The following is an 18,603-nucleotide window of genomic DNA, read 5'->3' as shown; positions in this document are numbered from 1 at the left end:
AAATTGGAAAAGATGAAGTCAAAATATCACTTTTTGCAGATGATATGATAGTATATATAAGTGACCCTAAAAATTCCACCAGAGAACTCCTAAGCCTGATAAACAGCTTCGGTGAAGTAGCTGGATATAAAATTAACTCAAACAAATCAATGGCCTTTCTCTACACAAAGAATAAACAGGCTGAGAAAGAAATTAGGGAAACAACACCCTTCTCAATAGTCACAAATAATATAAAATATCTTGGCGTGACTCTAACTAAGGAAGTGAAAGATCTGTATAATAAAAACTTCAAGTCTCTGAAGAAAGAAATTATAGAAGATCTCAGAAGATGGAAAGATCTCCCATGCTCATGGATTGGCAGGATCAACATTGTAAAAATGGCTATCTTGCCAAAAGCAATCTACAGATTCAATGCAATCCCCATCAAAATCCCAAATCAATTCTTCAACGAATTAGAAAGTGCAATCTGCAAATTCATCTGGAATAACAAAAAACCTAGGATAGCAAAAACTCTTCTCAAGGATAAAAGAACCTCTGGTGGAATCACCATGCCGGACCTAAAGCTCTACTACAGAGCAATTGTGATAAAAACTGCATGGTACTGGTATAGTGACAGACAAATAGACCAATGGAATAGAATTGAAGACCCAGAAATGAACCCACACACCTATGGTCACTTGATCTTCGACAAGGGAGCTAAAAACATCCAGTGGAAGAAAGACAGCATTTTCAACAAATGGTGCTGGCACAACTGGTTGTTAACATGTAGAAGAATGCGAATCGATCCATTCCTATCTCCTTGTACTAAGGTCAAATCTAAGTGGATCAAGGAACTTCACATAAAACCAGAGACACTGAAACTTATAGAGGAGAAAGTGGGGAAAAGCCTTGAAGATATGGGCACAGGGGAAAAATTCCTGAATAGAACAGTAATGGCTTGTGCTGTAAGATCGAGAATTGACAAGTGGGACCTCATGAAACTACAAAGCTTCTGCAAGGCTAAAGACACCATCAATAAGACAAAAAAACCACCAACAGATTGGGAAAGGATCTTCACCTATCCTAAATCAGATAAGGGACTAATATCCAATATATATAAAGAACTCAAGAAGGTGGACTCCAGAAAGTCAAATAACCCCATTAAAAAATGGGGCTCAGAACTGAACAAAGAATTCTCACCTGAGGAATACCGAATGGCAGAGAAGCACCTGAAAAAATGTTCAACATCCTTAATCATCAGGGAAATGCAAATCAAAACAACCCTGAGATTCCACCTCACACCAGTCAGAATGGCTAAGATCAAAAATTCAGGTGACAGCAGATGCTGGCGAGGATGTGGAGAAAGAGGAACACTCCTCCATTGTTGGTGGGATTGCAAGCTTGTACAACCACTCTGGAAATCAGTCTGGCGGTTCCTCAGAAAATTGGACATAGTACTACCGGAGGATCCAGCAATACCTCTCCTGGGCATATATCCAGAAGATGTCCCAACCGGTAAAAAGGACACATGCTCCACTATGTTCATAGCAGCCCTATTTATAATAGCCAGAAGCTGGAAAGAACCCAGATGTCCCTCAACAGAGGAATGGATACAGAAATTATGGTACATTTACACAATGGAGTACTACTCAGCTATTAAAAAGAATGAATTTATGAAATTCCTAACCAAATGGATGGACCTGGAGGGCATCATCTTGAGTGAAGTAACACAATCACAAAAGAACTCACACAATATGTATTCATTGATAAGTGGATATTAGCCCAAAACTTAGGATACCCAAGATATAAGATACAATTTGATAAACGCATGAAACTCAAGAAGAATGAAGACCAAAGTGTGGACACTGTGCACCTTCTTAGAATTGGGAACAAAACACCCAGGGAAGGAGTTACAGAGACAAAGTTCGTAGCTGTGATGAAAGGATGGACCATTTAGAGACTGCTGTATCCAGGGATCCGTCCCATAATCAGCTTCTAAACGCTGACACCATTGCATACACTAGCAAGATCTTGCTGAAAGGACCCAAATATAGCTGTCTCTTGTGAGACGATGCCGGGGCCTAGCAAACACAGGAGTGGATGTTCACAGTCAGCTATTGGATGTATCACAGGGCTCCCAATGGAGAAGCTAGAGAAAGTACCCAAGGAGCTAAAGGGATCTGCAACCCTATTGTTGGAACAACATGATGTACTAACCAGAACCCTGGAGCTCTTGTCTCTAGCTGCATATGTATCGAAAGATGGCCTAGTCGGCCATCAATGGAAAGAGAGGCCCATTGGACTTGCAAACTTTATATGCCCCAATATAGGGGAATGCCAGGGCCAAAAGAATGGGAATGGGTGGGTAGGGAAGTGGGGGGCGCTATGGGGGACTTTTGGGATAGTATTGGAAATGTAATTGAGGAAAATATGTAATAAAAATATTAAAAAAAATAAAATAAAATAAAATAAAACTCAAAAAAAAAAAAAAAAAAAACAAAATAACTGGAACCAGCAAACACTGTCCATCGATAGTTCTCAACGTGATCAGTCTCAGTGCCCCAGTAAACATTCACTCTTACCATCCTTATTTTGCCTTGTTCCGAATGCCTTTTATGCCCGTGCTTAGTCCTTTGTGAAGAATAGGAAATAAACAAAAAATTATATGAAAAAAAAAAAAAAAAGGAAGAATTTGTCACCAATATGAGTTCCTTGGAAGCTATTTTGATATCGTACACATCTTTTAATATCCTGTGCTTATCAGAGTAAATAACACAGGGTAGCAATGTAATAAACCTTTAGTAAATGAATGAATAAATGAGTTTATTCAGCGTTCTCATAAAACTACACTCCTCATAGGAGTTTGTAAACAGAGCTGGCTGCCCACTTAACTTTGTTAATACAGCAGTCAACAGAATTAAAGTGGTATGGCTATTTTTCATAAATAGTCATTGACTCTTGCTGTTTTAATATGTTATCTAGTACAGCTCTTGACATTTCAATGGCCTCTTTGGCTCTGTATTTAAATTTTCTTAAACACTTCTCCTCAAAGAGTATTCAACCTGGGCCACTGTGTACTCTAAATATCATGAGCTCTGTTGAAAGTTCTACTTTAATCAAACCCACAACTTGTGTTCCCTGAGCTGAATGTTTGTAGATGCGGGGAGAAAAACTATCAGACAATCCACAGCTTCTGGGATGAGGAGAGAAGCTTCGCTGGCTTCGAGCCTTCACACCGTCCACGTGGACCAAATTGCTGAACTTAGGTACTGTCCAAGCTGTTCCCAAGATGAAATTGCCAACTGACCCACCTCTTTCCTAAGGTACCTCCAATGATCTGATTTCATTTCATGAGAATTATATAATTAAATCCCAGTTATAATCTTCCAACTGCCAGATGATAGCACCACATCTCATTCCCCTTTTGTCAGCCGTGTGGAAATTTCTTTTAATTGACATATTCAAGTCTGATTTAGTCCTATCTGGTAAGGTTCCTGGATCCAGTCTTGTATATCTAGTTGATTACCAAGAATCAAAGACAGCGCTTCATATATTCCAGGCATAATCATCTTGCTATGGTGTGTCCCTCAGTTTACTGTAATTATGCTGAGCATCTTTACATTTTCAGCAATTATGTAAGCGAGAAACCTCCATGCAGGTTGAGAGTCCATTATCACAGTTACTTACATTTTATATTGTGCCTCTGAGGAAATGGAGAGTTTAATGAGTAGCCAAGTCTATAAAACCACGAAAACTTATATGAGATCTGTTCTTTCCTCTTAAATGAAAAGAGCCAGCATGTGCCCATCTCCTCTTTTTGATGAATGCTTGCTATATTCTGCATTTTAGACTGAATTCCACATTCGTGACTTCATAAACATAACTAACACAGCCGACCATTTTGTGAGTTATCATAAAAATAGTGACTCATCCAGAAACAATTTGAAAAAGCACTCTTTCTTAAAGAGGATACATAATTTGCTACTTCCAGCTTTGAAATAGTCATTTCATTTATAGCTGCTACTAAGCACTGCTTTAAAAACTGAGCTTGCATCAAGTTGTGAGCAGCTGAACTTTAATTTATCATAGCAATTTTCTACCTTTAAATAGCTAGTGGAAATGATGCCACACTTATAAGTTTTCTGATAAATCAATTTTTTAAGGATTTGCCATTTTGCAATGTTTCCCTAACTTCAAACTATTTTCCTCACACTTAGAGAATGTTTAGAACAGCGTGGAGCTGCACAGCCAAGTCCAAGTGCACTGGCAATGGTTTCAGACACTCTATATAAACCTGTTCACATAGGTGAGATTTTTACATTTGTCTTTTAGTAGATTTTGTTTTGAGTTGGGGTTCTATGTAACTGAGGCTGACCTAGAACTTACTATATTACTAAGATGACCTTAAACTTTGATCCTCCTATTTCTCTCCCAAGTGCTGGGGATTACAGACGAATGTCTGGTTTCACTTCCAGCAGATGTTTGCAACACACACACACACACACACACACACACACACACACCATGCACGCCAGACATCTATGAACTGCAGTACAGAAGCCTATGGCCACCAGTGACACAAACATCAAGCCTAAGGCTGCTCAGTTCCAGTGAGAGTTAACTGAATCATTTCTGTGGGGCAGTAGCATTCATCCCTGGCCTGGGAACAGCCATGCAGGCAAGAATCCCGTAGATTTAACGCACACTCCACCCCGTTCTTGGGTTTCTTTGGGGTCTTTATTTTAATATAACTCATACATTGGTCTCCGACAAGCATTAGGACCCCTTTCTCTTGTTTCTTCCTTTCAATCACGTTCTTGAAGAGAGTATGAACCTAGTTTAATTTCCCCTTCAAGCTAGTTACCAGGGGGAAATCGCTACTTTCGTGATTCTGAGTTACAAACATGCACAATAGCTATCAACCTGTAAACTCGTTTATACTTCGGAAGTGTGGGAAGCTCCCTTAAAGTGAGGCAACACAGAAGACATTCTGAGTGTGTTCCTTCTCACAATTCCTTATAGCAGATTCCAAACTAGAATATACTGCTGCTTTTTGACTAGACATTTTGTTTTCTTTGTAGCACAGACGACAAAATTACAAACGTGGGTTAAACATTCAAGAGTGTATGCAACTTCAGAGAAGAGTTAGTTGAAAGGTTAGGCGAAAGTGGACTATAAAAGTAACCAGGGAGACACTTGCTATTCAAGTCTGAGGATATCCCAACTCTGATCCTACACACCCATAGTTAAAATTTAATTATTATACACAGACACCCACAGGTACGTCTTTCTTTTCTTCCAGGTAAATCCGAGGTCACTATCTTAATAGCAATAATAGTAATAGATGCATACAAATCTAAAGAGACTTGATTACAGTTGTGTCAGCTTTTGAAATGGACACTTAGGAAAAATAAAAAATTCTCTCTTAGAGCAAGTTGGAAGTTAATCACAGGGGATGTGTTCATAATTTGTGGTGCATACAAGTCCACCTATGGTGTCTATCATAGGAGAACATGGTAATGATGTATATGATAACTTATTCTAACAAAAACATGGCCAACTCTAAAACTCTTATACTTAAAAAAAAACCCTTAGAACTCAAGTATCCTGTCTTAGTTTGAGTTTTTATTACTGCTATGAAATCCCCCGGTCAGAGAAACTTCAGGAGGAGAAGGTTTGTCTGGCTTATATTTCTATGGTACTGTTTATCATTGACGGAACTCAGGACAGGAACTCATCCAGGACAAAAACATGGAGGCTGATGCAGAAGCCATGGAGGGAGGTCCTGCTTACTGGATTGCTCGCCAAGGATTGATCAGCCTGCTTTCTTATGGAACCCAGGTTCACTAGCCCAGGGATGGCCCTACCCACAAAGGACTGAGCCTTCTTCCATCAATCACTAATTAAGAAAATGCCCTACGGCCTTGCCTACAGCCCCCATCTCATGGAAGAAATTTCTCAACTGAGATTTCTTCCTTTCAGATAACTTTAGCTTGTGCATTGACATAAAAATATCCAGCACAAATCCCAAGCTATCTCCTCACCAAGAACAAACATAAGAGTGCTTTCCTTTTCTTTCTTGCATAATTGTTACTTGTCTCAGATCAAATGTTGTGCTGTAATTATGTGCTTTGTTAAGTAGCCCATATCATCAACAAATAGCTAAGTGACCAGATGTTGGCAGGGCAACTAAAAGACATACTCATCACAGTCAGCCATGCAGAAGCTCACTCTCATATAGTTCGAGATTCATCTTGCACAGTTGAAACAGATTCACTGCCAAGCTGAGGACACATTGGATTAAGAATATTAAATTTATAATAATGAACTACTACTTAAAGATGTTCTAAGAATTCTTCTATGCTTATTTTTTTCCAGAATAATCCATTTGGGAATTATTTCAAACACAAGGTAGCCTCTACTTTTTAAAAATCTAAAGAAGAAAGTAAATTTACTGAAACAAGGAATATGGCACATGGCTTCATAGTGCTAGCACCTGGGATCCTGAAGTGGGAAGACTGTGAGTTGAACTTCTGTTTAAGCTATATAGTAAGTGTGAGGCCGGCCTGGGCTACATTTGAGGCTATCTCAAAACAAAGGTTTACAATGTATTTTAAAACAGAAATAAATTTGACTAATAAGAAAGCCAGTAGTAGAAATGGCTGGAGAGATGAAGTACAGCTTGTGTTGAGGACACAGACTTTGGAAGCAGATTAGCTAGCCATGTTTGTGTTCTGGATCTTGTTTTTCCTGGATGTGTGGCCTTGAGAAAGCTACTTACCCTCTCATGTTTCTACAGCCCTACAATGGAGATAGCTTGTAAAGTTGTTAGGGTGACCAAATATACAGAAGTGAGACGCACACAGTTCAGCACCTGATCCAGCAAAAACATGTTATAGCAGACCTACACTGCACATGAAGAACATAAACTATGCAAAAGGAAGCTGCTCCTTGAAAAGGAGAGCAATATATTTCTGGGGACTGCTCCAAGTAAAGAGCAGGAAATGTGTTAGATGAGGCTCTTGCACGAAGTTTAGAGAGCCAAATAACAGAAAATGGAGTACAGAGCAGTGTCACCAGCCCACCAGCATGAGCATCAACATCAACGCCATTGTCACCATGATCATCAGATTGTGAAAAGAAGAAATAAAGAAAATAAGGCAGAAACCATCAAAATATTCTAGTTGGAAATTCTGTAGCTAGAACTTGAAGAGATGGAGGACATACAGAAGGCCTTGCCTGTCAATCTTATTTAAGGAAAAAAGTCACATCGCTACACTCCTGTTTTCATGATGACAGCGCTTCAGTTTTTCTGCAACTTAGAATCACTGAAATAACTCCTTTCACCTGCTGGAGTCCCTGAGTAGTGGCTCTAGATTACCTAATGGCAAGCACATGCCACAGGACACAACACTCCTAAAACACTGCTCTAGTAGAGGAAGCATGGACCTGTGCTTTTCCCCAAATCAACCTGTCACCTGTTTTCCTGACTGTAAATTCTACTGAAATGATCTTGGCTTTGGGGTCATATATTGAATCAGAGACTGATTTGACAGTAGCTGTCAAAAGTCCATTTATGAAAATGTATGAATGATATTGGAATCAGGTTTTTAAAGAGCAATGGATGGGGCATGGAGAAACAGACAGGTGACTGAAGGCTGCTTTAAGTTTCCGTCATTACACATCTGATAATTGGCAGTATAAACCAGTTGCTTCCACCTTCTATTTAGTATGTGATAACCAAGATAAACAATGCTCATTAAATGACAAATACCTTCCACAGGTTACAATTTTGAGTCATACCTCACTCTGAAGCTGGGATACTTCTCTTGCAAAGACACTGTCGATGGTGGCAGGCATGTCCTTATACAGACAATTGGAAAGATCAGCTTTAATGGTACCTTTGTATTTTGCCTAAGAGGGAAAAAAGGAAAAGAAAGATAAGCTTTTTATATTTTTTATTTTTTGGCTACATAAATATAAAAGAAAACTTACTTTAGAAACATGATTTGTTTAAAACACCTGCAGGTTATTTAAATTTACATTAATAAATCTGATGGATGTATTCTGAAAGATAGAAATATATCCAGTGCATTGTGGGGAGAGCTTTACATATGGAAGGACAGTCCCTGTTCCAATCTGTGAATTTCTGAAGCCTGTGTGTTGAGAGCTTCATGCATTTGGCCAGTGAATAAATGGTCCAAGAACAATGAGATCTTCTGAGCCACAATATACAAGTCATTAGAATTTACTGCCTAGACCCTAAAGGCAGACAGTAGTGATGATCAGACACTGTGATGACTAGACACCAGGAGGGCTGTGATGTTGGATAACAGGAACCCAGACAATGGGGTGCAATATTTTTGTCCCAGGGTTCTCTATAGCACTATGGAGCGACCATAGTTCTCAACAGATCACTGCTCGTTTTATTAAAAAGCTGAAGAGGGGAGCCAGAGGCTACAGACATGAAACAAGGACAGGGAGAAAGAAGCATTACCTTCCGCAATTGGCGCGGTACCTATCACGTGTGAACCGAAACTTCATGCTCAACATAGACACATGGGAAATTTTTATGTCTCTGATGCAAAGTTGTTTTTAGAAGTTAAAAAAAAATTTTGACTACCTGTTCCTATCAGAACACACAGTATAAATGTTTGTCAGATTTGATTCTCTAAACCTGTATGATTAAATAAATACATACATACATATATACATAAAAGGAGGAAGAGAATTATTTCTTTCTTGAAGCCTTCTTGGCTTTCCTTGGACACAGTGGAAGGTGGAGGCTAGTTTACTCTCTGTGTGTGTGTGTGTGTGTGTGTGTGTGTGTGTGTGTGTCCGTGTGTGTCCTCAGCCAGCACTAACTATGAACAAGCTCTGGAGTTACTTGAACAGACAAACACTCAGTCACCATTTTCTCTTGGGAAAATTAGGTTCAGGGGAACAGGACAGGAAACCACTTGTAATTTTTCCTTTGCAGTTAACTCCTTCAGGAACATTAATTGGAAACAAAATGAGAACACCAAAAGTTTCTTTACATAGGATAAATATTGCAGCTAATACAAGAAAAAAAGAATCACGATTCTTTATGTGATGAGGCCTCAGGACCCCCACCCCCTCACCCAGAGGTGATTTGGATGTTGATGGATGGAGCATATCTTTTACAGACCTTTGTCCCTATAGCTAAAGATTCTGTTAATAACAGAAAATGGACTGCCTTTTTTCAAAATTGTACCACATTACTATATAATCCTGAGCGTATCATATTTATCTCTTTCCAACACTACTTACAAAACACTAGAGGTCAGTCATTTACAGTGCTGCTTTATTCATTCTCTCTTTCAAGTTCATTCACAGACTAATGCAAATCCTCCGCATAGAGATGATGACATGGCATGTCAGGATGCATTGTGGGTTGTAGCCCTTACTATTCATAGAGAAGCTATGTGGCTTTCCAGCTGGAAACAACGTTTCCTGTGCTCTGGCTTCCTAATCAGTACCTCTCTCCAACTAAGTCTCATCCCACTCCAAAAGAGCTCATCTAAAATTATTTCTCAAAGATGGCATGTTTGAAGGACTTTGCTGACAAAATTTACTTATTTCCAATATGATATTCAATTATCTACCTCTAAAATAAGTCCACTAGGAAATGAATAACTTGGAACTGCTAAATTAACTAAGCAACCAGAACGTTCTCCTACATGAGTAAAAATATTTATTTTTCAAGAGTAATTCTACGTAAAGAAAGGGTAACTACAGTGAAAATATGCGTGTTCAATATAATAACAACATAGGCCCATGAAGTACAGCAAGCTCAGTTTGCACATATTAACTTGGTTAGTAGTTAGATAATGTGGATATGATCGATATTTAGTGTTACTTTCAAAACTATTCTCTAACTTTAATGTACATTTTTATCTATATAAATACAATAAAGAAAGCCAAGTTCCATTTAGAGCTTTCTAGACCTTACCTCAGAAATAAAAGCACCAATATTTTTTACATGGTTTAGCATAGGGGTATCAGTCACAAACGTACACTTGTCCTTAGACTTTTTGTACTCTTCTTTATAATGGATCTGAAAAAGGAAATAATTGACATAAGGAAAAAGAACCAACTCTAGACGACTTTTTCTCAACAGCAAGTTAAGTGACTCAAGCCCAGTTGTTGAAGTGAAGACTGACAGGATGGTGCTCCAAGCAGCCATTTCTGAGGTTCAGTCCCAGGCTGCACAGGGAGTGCCACATTGTGAGTGAGAACTGCACTTTCCATATGTAACAATCAGTCATCGGTAGGCCTCAATGCTGAGGGCCCAGGGAAACAGCTTGGTAGGTGAAGATCCTTGCTCTACAAGCATGGGAACCAGCACTCAAATCTCCTGAACCTTCATAAAAGCCAGAGAAGTAGATCCAGCACAGCTGGATGGAATATGGAGATGGAAGAAAGAGGGAGAATCCACAGAAGCTGATTCTCAGGGCTGGGTTGGGAGAGACCCTGTCTTAAAACAAGGTGGAATGACCTACAATCAAGGTTGTCCTCCAATTTCCACACATGGGCAGTGTCACACACTGGCCCATACTCGTGCACAAACACACACACATGCACACATACAAATCATTCATATATTCTCTCTCTCACACACACATGAACATGCATACACGTGTACACACACACACATACACTTGCACACATACATATCATTCATATATTCTCTCTCACATGCACATACAAATATATGCATACACATATCTTTCACATATTCTCTCTTTCTCTTTCACACACACATACACACATGCACATATACATGTGAATACACATATCATTCACATATCTTTCTCACACACACATACATAAAAACATGCACACACATATACATACACACATGCACACATACATACCATTCATATATTCTCTGTCTCTCTCTGTCTCTGTCTCTCTTTCTCTCTCTCTCTCTCTCTCTCTCTCTCTCTCTCTCTCTCTCTCTCTCTCTCACACACACACACACACACATTCAAGCACACACGGGTAAACCTGGGCCTATTAGTCACACAGTCTGTGGCTTTAGACAGCTGCCTTGAGGTAGGAAACAAGAAATCCTCAGAAAAGATGCAAAATATGGAGATGTAGAGGAAGAGATGAGTGTACTACTTTTAGTATTGTTGCCTTTACAGACTGGATCAGAGAAGGGGGCTTAACCTGTGGCCAGAACAGGCCTATTACTAATTGATTGCCTCAAATCCACTTCCCTAATTATCAGCATCCAGTGCCTCCCTCCCACCCCCCTCCTCTGCCCAGAATCTTCCCAGAATGCTTCCCAGAATGCTTCCCAGATCTGTACCAGGTGGTACAGATCATTCCAGAACACCACTGTGCTGTGAGTGGGCAGATCCACCAGAAAACCTTCTGGGGGCTTTACTGAACATGCTCAGCTTTCTCAAACTCACTGGCAAAATGAAGCACTAGCAAGCACTACTTGGAGAGAGGCCAGAATTATTCTTCTGTTGGGGGCAGATTCTACATGATACATGAGCTCAAAAAGTATCAGGAAATATGGAGAAATGCCAATAGTGTTTGCTGTCATATTAACTGGTGGACAATTTGAAAGTTGGATAGGGCAGACTTGAAAGAAGCTAAGAGGCTGGCAGTAATTTTCTGAAATTTATATCATTCTGTAATAAAGTCATGTTTATCTACACAAGACTATAAATACTTAAGCTGGAAAAATGTCCCAATTCACATGATAAATTATATGGTTTTCCTAATTATAATTTAAATGGGAAGTTTACTTGTACCTACTGCCTAGCTCTTAAGAGGGCATGATTAATATTGATGTAATGGACTAACATTCCATGGTGATTCTCCTATATGCAAATCTTATTGGAGGGGCCTAATCTGACCTAACATGTAAACAGATACAAATACAATAAGTAATTTCAAAATTCTATAGTCCACTGCTGTGTCTCATAGATATTAATGCCTAAAATTGCTTTATTCATGAAATCAACAGGAGAACATATTTATCTTATCTGAACACTAAATTACATTTTTTTTCCTCTCAAAGATTAGCCATAATTTAAGGTTCCTGCAAATCTCTCTCCTCAGTCACTAGTAATTAAATCGTTAATGGCAGGATGATAAATACCAGGCTATTTTGATCATAGGGAGAAAAAGTATCCCTGTTATATAATTAAGTGTGAGAAAAAATAGCCTATCATTAGGCTTAAGTTTGGCTCATTATTTTTATCTTCTGCCACCATCTTTTCCATCAGGACCACATTCTTCACTACAGTGGTATGTGCTTATGGCTAGAGGCCTTCTGATAATGCTTGTCAGGGGTTAAACACTGAGGACAGGAGCTGGGGATGCCGGTAAAGTATTTCCTTCCTTTGTTCTGCAGGCAAATAGTTCAGCCTTGATTTCCAGGCTCTATGGCCTTCTCTGATCTTTATTAAAAAGCGGATACATTTTCATCTTTAATTTTAAGTTTAATTTTAAAATTTAAGGTTATTTGTCTATTGGTGTTCATCACAAATTTTAAAATCACACACACACACATACACCAGGATAGGCGCTAGGTTTCTAATGAATGTGTGTGTGTGTGTGTGTGTGTGTGTGTGTGTGTGTGTGTGTGTGTGTGGTTTCCAGGGAGTTTATATGCAATTCCTAATAAATTTCACAATATGCATAACAATAAGTAGATGTTAGTAAGCTTTTACATAATTAACTCTATTACATATTTATAGGATTCCTATGCCAGTGTAACAGGAAATGACAAATGAATGAAAACATCAGTCAACCATGTAAAGTTTCATTCAAATACAAACCACCAAATGGATGGCTATATACAACCTTGTCCACACGTTAAAGTCTAAGACTGGCTCCATCTATTGATGAGATCCCCTTCACTCCTAACACAGAGACCTGACTAGAACTCAACCTCAATTCCTCTAAAACAGGCACTTTCTTTGGCCACTGATTAGCCTGGGAGGGTAAAGGGACAAGGAGGCCAAAGGTCCACTACAAGATACTTAGTGCAATTTTTCCAGCAGAGCCTCTAACACTTCTAGGCTAGCAGGAGAAGCTTTGCACAGTCATGCTTCTATCTCCCCTGCCCCATCACAGGGGCCAGCAGTAGTGATGTCATGAGGCGACAACCCAGGATGTTGATGAAGGGAGAGAAGAAGAAAAGGAACGAGGGAGATGAAAACAGCTACCGTGTGGAGATGGAAACACCTATCTTCGGCCTTTACATGCAGAGAGAAAATAATTCCCACTGCATTAAGTAAGCTCTTGCTTTTACTTGCAACCATCTGTCTCACAGGAAACACACAACCCAACATGTCTTCAAATTAAAGGCAATGTTGCTGGTGTCATGGTCAATGAGATGTCCCAAGCATTTACTTTATCCTTTGGCTTGTCCCACTAATCCCACCATGTTGCCACTAAAATTAGAGAGAAATTAGCTCACAGTTGCCTCCTGTTCCTCCCCACAGCTCTTTTGGTGAGGACAAGATTAGCCAATGGCTCAAAGTAGATGACAGATGTGGAAATGTTTGTGACTGTCTCTTCATACATGCATGCTTATCTAGGAAGTCTTTGCACAAAGGAAATCACATCAGTCAAATTCAGTTACCCTTGACAGAAAGAACTACAGTCATGACCAAGGTCACTCTCCTACATTTTCTAACACAGACTGGGCTTTTCTGGAGGGTAGCCACAGAATTTAATGTTTTCATCATTGGAAGGATCTGTCCACAGCGAACAATTTCATTTACCTGAAAAATCTGTCCCATTCCTATGCAGGTGAATACTCTGCAAGCTTTGAAATAAACTATTGAGTCAGGCTGCCCACTGATGAAGCCTAATTAGCTCCACGCAAGGCTCATTCTGCTTCACTTATGTGAAACCTACCGAAGATTCCTTTTTGGCCATTTTTTTTTTAATGACAGAATGTTATTGGATCTGAGATTCTGGATGCTCAATCTAGTGGACAAGTCTAATTGATAAAAGTTACCGATGAGGTGTTTGACATCCAAAATCAAATACCAGAGATTTTAGTTAGGGAAATAATGAGGCTGCCCGGGAGACAAGATGTTCTTCAGAGCAGATGTGAGTTATACAAAGGAATCTCCATGGTGTAGACAGCTCAAACACAAAGCAGAAAGTAAATGGGAAAGACATGCAAAGGGAAGGGAAAAGCAATGGGGAAAAGGAGGCAAGGGATAAGAAAGAAAAATGTTTTACACTGATTCCCAACTGGACCTGAAAAATGACATTGTCTCTGTAGAGAGTGCCATGCAGTGAAACCTCCCAGTGCTGACACCAAGCCAGTCTTGCTTAACATTTCTACATACTGTCTGGGAAGGGCCGGGATACAGCAGGGTCTCTAGGGCTTCCAAGGCTTCTGATGACCCTGACTCTCTGAGTTAAATGGCACACTCAAAGAGATAAGCTTTCAGTACTCTCAAGGGGTGAGGGAAGAATGCAGGGAAGCTGTTTTTCGACCCATTCCTCGCCATTTCATAATCACTCACTCTGCTATAAAAGACAACAGGCACAAGCTATCAGCAACAGGTCAAAAATTAGGACTGAAAAAGACCCTGTTGTCCTTAAGCCTGTGAAACTCCAAACAGCATTATAAGGCACACTGGGAAAGAAACCAAGTATCATCTCAATCAGTTCCAAGCCACTTCAAAATGCACAGTTCTGATTCTGATGCTGCTATAGAAACTTACGGAGCTAGGAGAGATCCAAAGAAGAGTAATTGAACCGATGGAAGGCATATAAGGCATCTGGTGCAAAGGAACCCATAAACCCCCACGCCAGTGTTGGCAATGTACCAATACAAGGTGACAGGACTGTTAGCCAGGCTCTGCTTGAACCTTGTCCCCAGGTGGTCTTAGAAAGCCATTGAACTTCCAGTTTGTACCTGTGAGTTAGGACATGCAGATCCTACACAGAGGCTTCCTGGACTATACAGTATAAAGGCATGTGTGTAGTGATTGGCATACATGTAGCAAGGAGGAAAGCTAGCAAGATGCCCAAGGCTTGAGGGTCATACTGACCTTGTTTCAATCCTGGGAAGCTTGCTAGCTGAATGAATGGCTTGGTCTCCAACACATGAGGGTTTCCACAAGCTTTAGGGTTCAGGGCTCTGCTAAATCAGCAACCCTCCCACCTACAATTTCATTCAGTAACAAATCTAAACTCAGTAATATGAAACAAAATTGCCCTCAAAAAACAAACAAACAAACAAAAAGACAAACTAACAAAAAACAGCTAGGAAACTAATGCCCCTCTAGGACAGGATGGGTGATAAAGCCACCAAAGCATTTGAGGGTTCCCTTTTGATTTTGACATGATGGCTGAAGAAGACTGGTGTCCTAGGTTAAATGCAGAGTACCAATCTAGTCCTTCCCAATTAGAAACACCATATAATACAGGCTCAGCCAGAACTCGGGTCTATTTAAGGTGACAAAACATTAATTTTATACCTATTATTTTAACTCTGTGACTGATGGATTTTAGACAACAAACTGGCTATGTTACTATACTGCAGAGATGAAATTTTCAAGTATAAGTTGATTTGAAGAAAAAGAAATTTCAAATATAAGGCCATTTGCTCCCCATAAAATTACTGATGTCACTAAAAAAGAACAATTAACTTTCAGTTATAGCTCACTGAAACATTTAGGAGCATAAACATTTAATTTATTCAATATTTGTTGGTTTACTTATTTGTTTTGCAGTTGAGAACCTTGTACATGCTAGACACACATTCTGGTTCTCAACTGGAACCTCAGCCCTAATATTTGGTATTAAGATGATGGTGTAAACCCTTCATATAATTTTCATTTTAGAAATTAGAGCATTTTTTTTCAGAATCTTTATTGATCCATGTAAAAATTCTCACAGCTAATTGAGTATCTTATCAGTACGGAAGCCTACGATGAAGTGAAATATGAGCACATATCCAGTCATGAATTAAGGGACAATAATCATGTTCTAAATATTTAAGTAGTCCAGACATTCGACCATGAAACATAAATCTACAATAAGCAGAAATCTCTCCCACGTGTTTGATTTCACCTAAAGAAGAGAGAATGTGTGGTGCAGGCAGTCACTGAGTATAAAAAGCCATTGTGCCTCCCTACAGGAAGGTTCCTAAGCCACCAATAAGTAATCCTCCCCCAAACACTCCAATATATCACCTGCCGAATTAGAGCTGCAGCCGAGGAATAATTACACGTCAGTGAGAACATACCAGAGTGCGAAGAGGCAGCACCTTCAAGCTGGCTCTAAATGGTGACATGGCTGTCACTAAGTTGGTGTGTGAGGGAGTAACAAGCTTTGCGTGGGTATCCACTCTGAGAAACAACAGTGGAGTAAAGGGAAGAGTGTAATGGTGGACGTGGGGCAGGGGGAGGAGGGCGATGGATAGGAGACCCACCCTGACAATCGACAACACCTGGCACGTGGTGCTCAATACATCTTGACTGCCACTGGTGTCAAGCTCATAATTATCACCGCCAATGTCTTATTATTGCAGTTTACAAAACATATTTCACATGCTAAGCAACTTCTGGTTATAACTAAGCAATAACACAAATAAATAAATGTTAATTTAAAATTGAATTATATAACATGTTATGCCAAGAATTTGGGAAGAAGTATGCCCATTTTTATTTACTACAAAGTTGGTCAAAAGATAAAAAAAAGTTCCCGATAGAGTAACTTAGGGTAGGTATCCTTTATCAGTCACCACAGTGTTTTGAAGAGTAACTGCAGCATTTTTAATGTACATCTCATCTTAACTATAATCATTATACTTGAAGAGCTAAACCCACCAGCATCAATAATATTTCCAAAGTTACTGTCGAGTTGACTCTAGCAAGTTGGCCTTGGAGAACTGACCAAAGTATTATGCTACTGCCTAGGAAACAAACTTGCAAATTACAAATAATAGTTGCAGCCAGTTTTGTGCTCAGCTCCCTGAATTCAGATACAAACACACTTCATTTCATAGAACTCCATGTTTTTTAAGCCAGTAGTTCTCTTACATTGTTTATGAGTATTTGGTGGGTTCTCATACGAAGTAAGTAATAGTCTTGCTTATGCATTTAGAATTCTAGTTTATATATTTATCATGTATGTGTATGTGTTTACATTAAATAACTCTAGGATTTCATTTGGAATAGCATATAAACTAGCTTTAGTTCCTAAAAACAAAAATATTTCTTTTTAATGATATTATCATGTGAAGCAGTGTTTGCAGTGTACAATTCCATTACAACATACACACACACACACACACACACACATACACACACACACCCACACACACCCTATATTGCAAAGAAATGTTAGATACAATTAAAGGCAAATGGAAAAGTATTGACTTTGTCAGAAACTTCAAATGGCCTTCAGAATGTTAAGCAGTATTCATTTAGATAAAGGTCTTCCATATTGAAAGTCATTCACTTAGAGATCCTTCCAAGACAAATCATATCATTCTGCTAATTTTAAAGTCTTAGGTGTTCTCAAACATGAGCTTGATAACACAACACCATAAAACATAGTATGACTGCACAACCTGGAAGCGACAGGATCTGGATTAGGAATGAGGACAATTATTCCATTAGACAATCACTGTCTATATGACCTTGGTGAAATCACCTATCATGTCTGGACTTAGTTCTATGATCTAGAAAATGACAGTGCTCTAACTGGTGACCTCAGGGGTTTTCTCTCCAGCCCCATGACTCTACAACACAGCCATTCCATGTAAAGGAAGCAAATAAGATAAAAGTCTTTAAAGCTACTTACGTCACTAATGAGCTCGGTGCACTTTCTGGCCAGTTCCATGCTGAGGTCTTCAATAGCAGGTTTCAGAAACACCTAAGTGAAAATTAAAAAGAGAGAGGGAGGGAGAAGGTCCGATTTTCCCTTATCTGTTAAAGGACAGAGTTCTGTGCTTAAGTGAGTTCTTTCTTGCTCACCTTGGCTTCCTGGTTTTCTTCCTGCTCCACATTTTCCTCCTCAGTTTCCGCTTTTACATCCCCGGATACAGATACCTTCATCTTTACCCTATTAAGATATTAATGTTTTCAAACTGTGTCTTCTCATGGACCACCACACCCGTGCGCTACCAAGTCTCTGGGGCACTGGAAGCAACAGGCTTGCCAGACTTTATCCCTGGCTCATGTCACTCCTTATCTCAATGGTGTGTCAGTGAACACCCAGGAGCCTCAGGGTCTGCCAGGCCCAGCCTCACAAGTGAAAACTCTCTCCTAAGTCAAAGCTCAACTTTACAAACTTAAAATCAACATTCTTAGGATAGCATAGGAAACCCAAGACAAAACTTTTTTTTTATCTTTTACTAATGAATTTTAAATCAATTAATCAATTAATTTTAAAAATTGTTTTAAAGGGACTTGACAATTCTAGAAATCTACTCAGCTATAACACCTAAGATAGCACCGCCTAAAGCGTTTATCCCAAAGATATCTCAACTTGGTCTAAATAAAGCCTCCTCTGGAATGTCAGTCATGGCTCTGTTTCCATATAGAGACTCCGTACCATACAAATTCATTTCATTAACTTAAATTAAATGTTTTATGAGGT

At 39.3% G+C, this 18,603-nt stretch overlaps 1 protein-coding gene across 7 annotated transcripts in view; it reads right to left on the bottom strand.

The window, feature by feature from the left end:
• Nebl (nebulette) overlaps positions 1–18,603 on the bottom strand; it is a 382,963-nt gene that overhangs the window by 109,665 nt on the left and 254,695 nt on the right. For 4 of the 7 annotated variants that reach the window (XM_085835164.1, XM_085835168.1, XM_085835166.1 and 1 more), the window contains 4 exons: positions 17,979–18,066; positions 17,806–17,877; positions 9,953–10,057; positions 7,783–7,893 (listed from right to left, as the gene is read on the bottom strand). The exons of 2 other annotated variants lie outside the window; for them this stretch is intronic. In XM_085835164.1, the coding sequence (XP_085691290.1) occupies positions 7,783–7,893; positions 9,953–10,057; positions 17,806–17,877; positions 17,979–18,059 (369 nt within the window). In that variant the 5' untranslated portion in view covers positions 18,060–18,066. The remainder of the gene's footprint in view (positions 1–7,782; positions 7,894–9,952; positions 10,058–17,805; positions 17,878–17,978; positions 18,067–18,603) is intronic. One more of the 7 variants, XM_085835167.1, reaches the window with a different exon arrangement.

Source organism: Mus caroli, unplaced genomic scaffold (genome assembly GCF_978045245.1).
Source record: "Mus caroli unplaced genomic scaffold, Mus_caroli_1 scaffold_2, whole genome shotgun sequence".
In the NCBI taxonomy this organism is placed as follows: domain Eukaryota; kingdom Metazoa; phylum Chordata; class Mammalia; order Rodentia; family Muridae; genus Mus; species Mus caroli.
The sequence above is the reverse complement of the archived record's forward strand: the minus strand, read 5'-3'. Positions and strand labels throughout refer to the sequence as shown.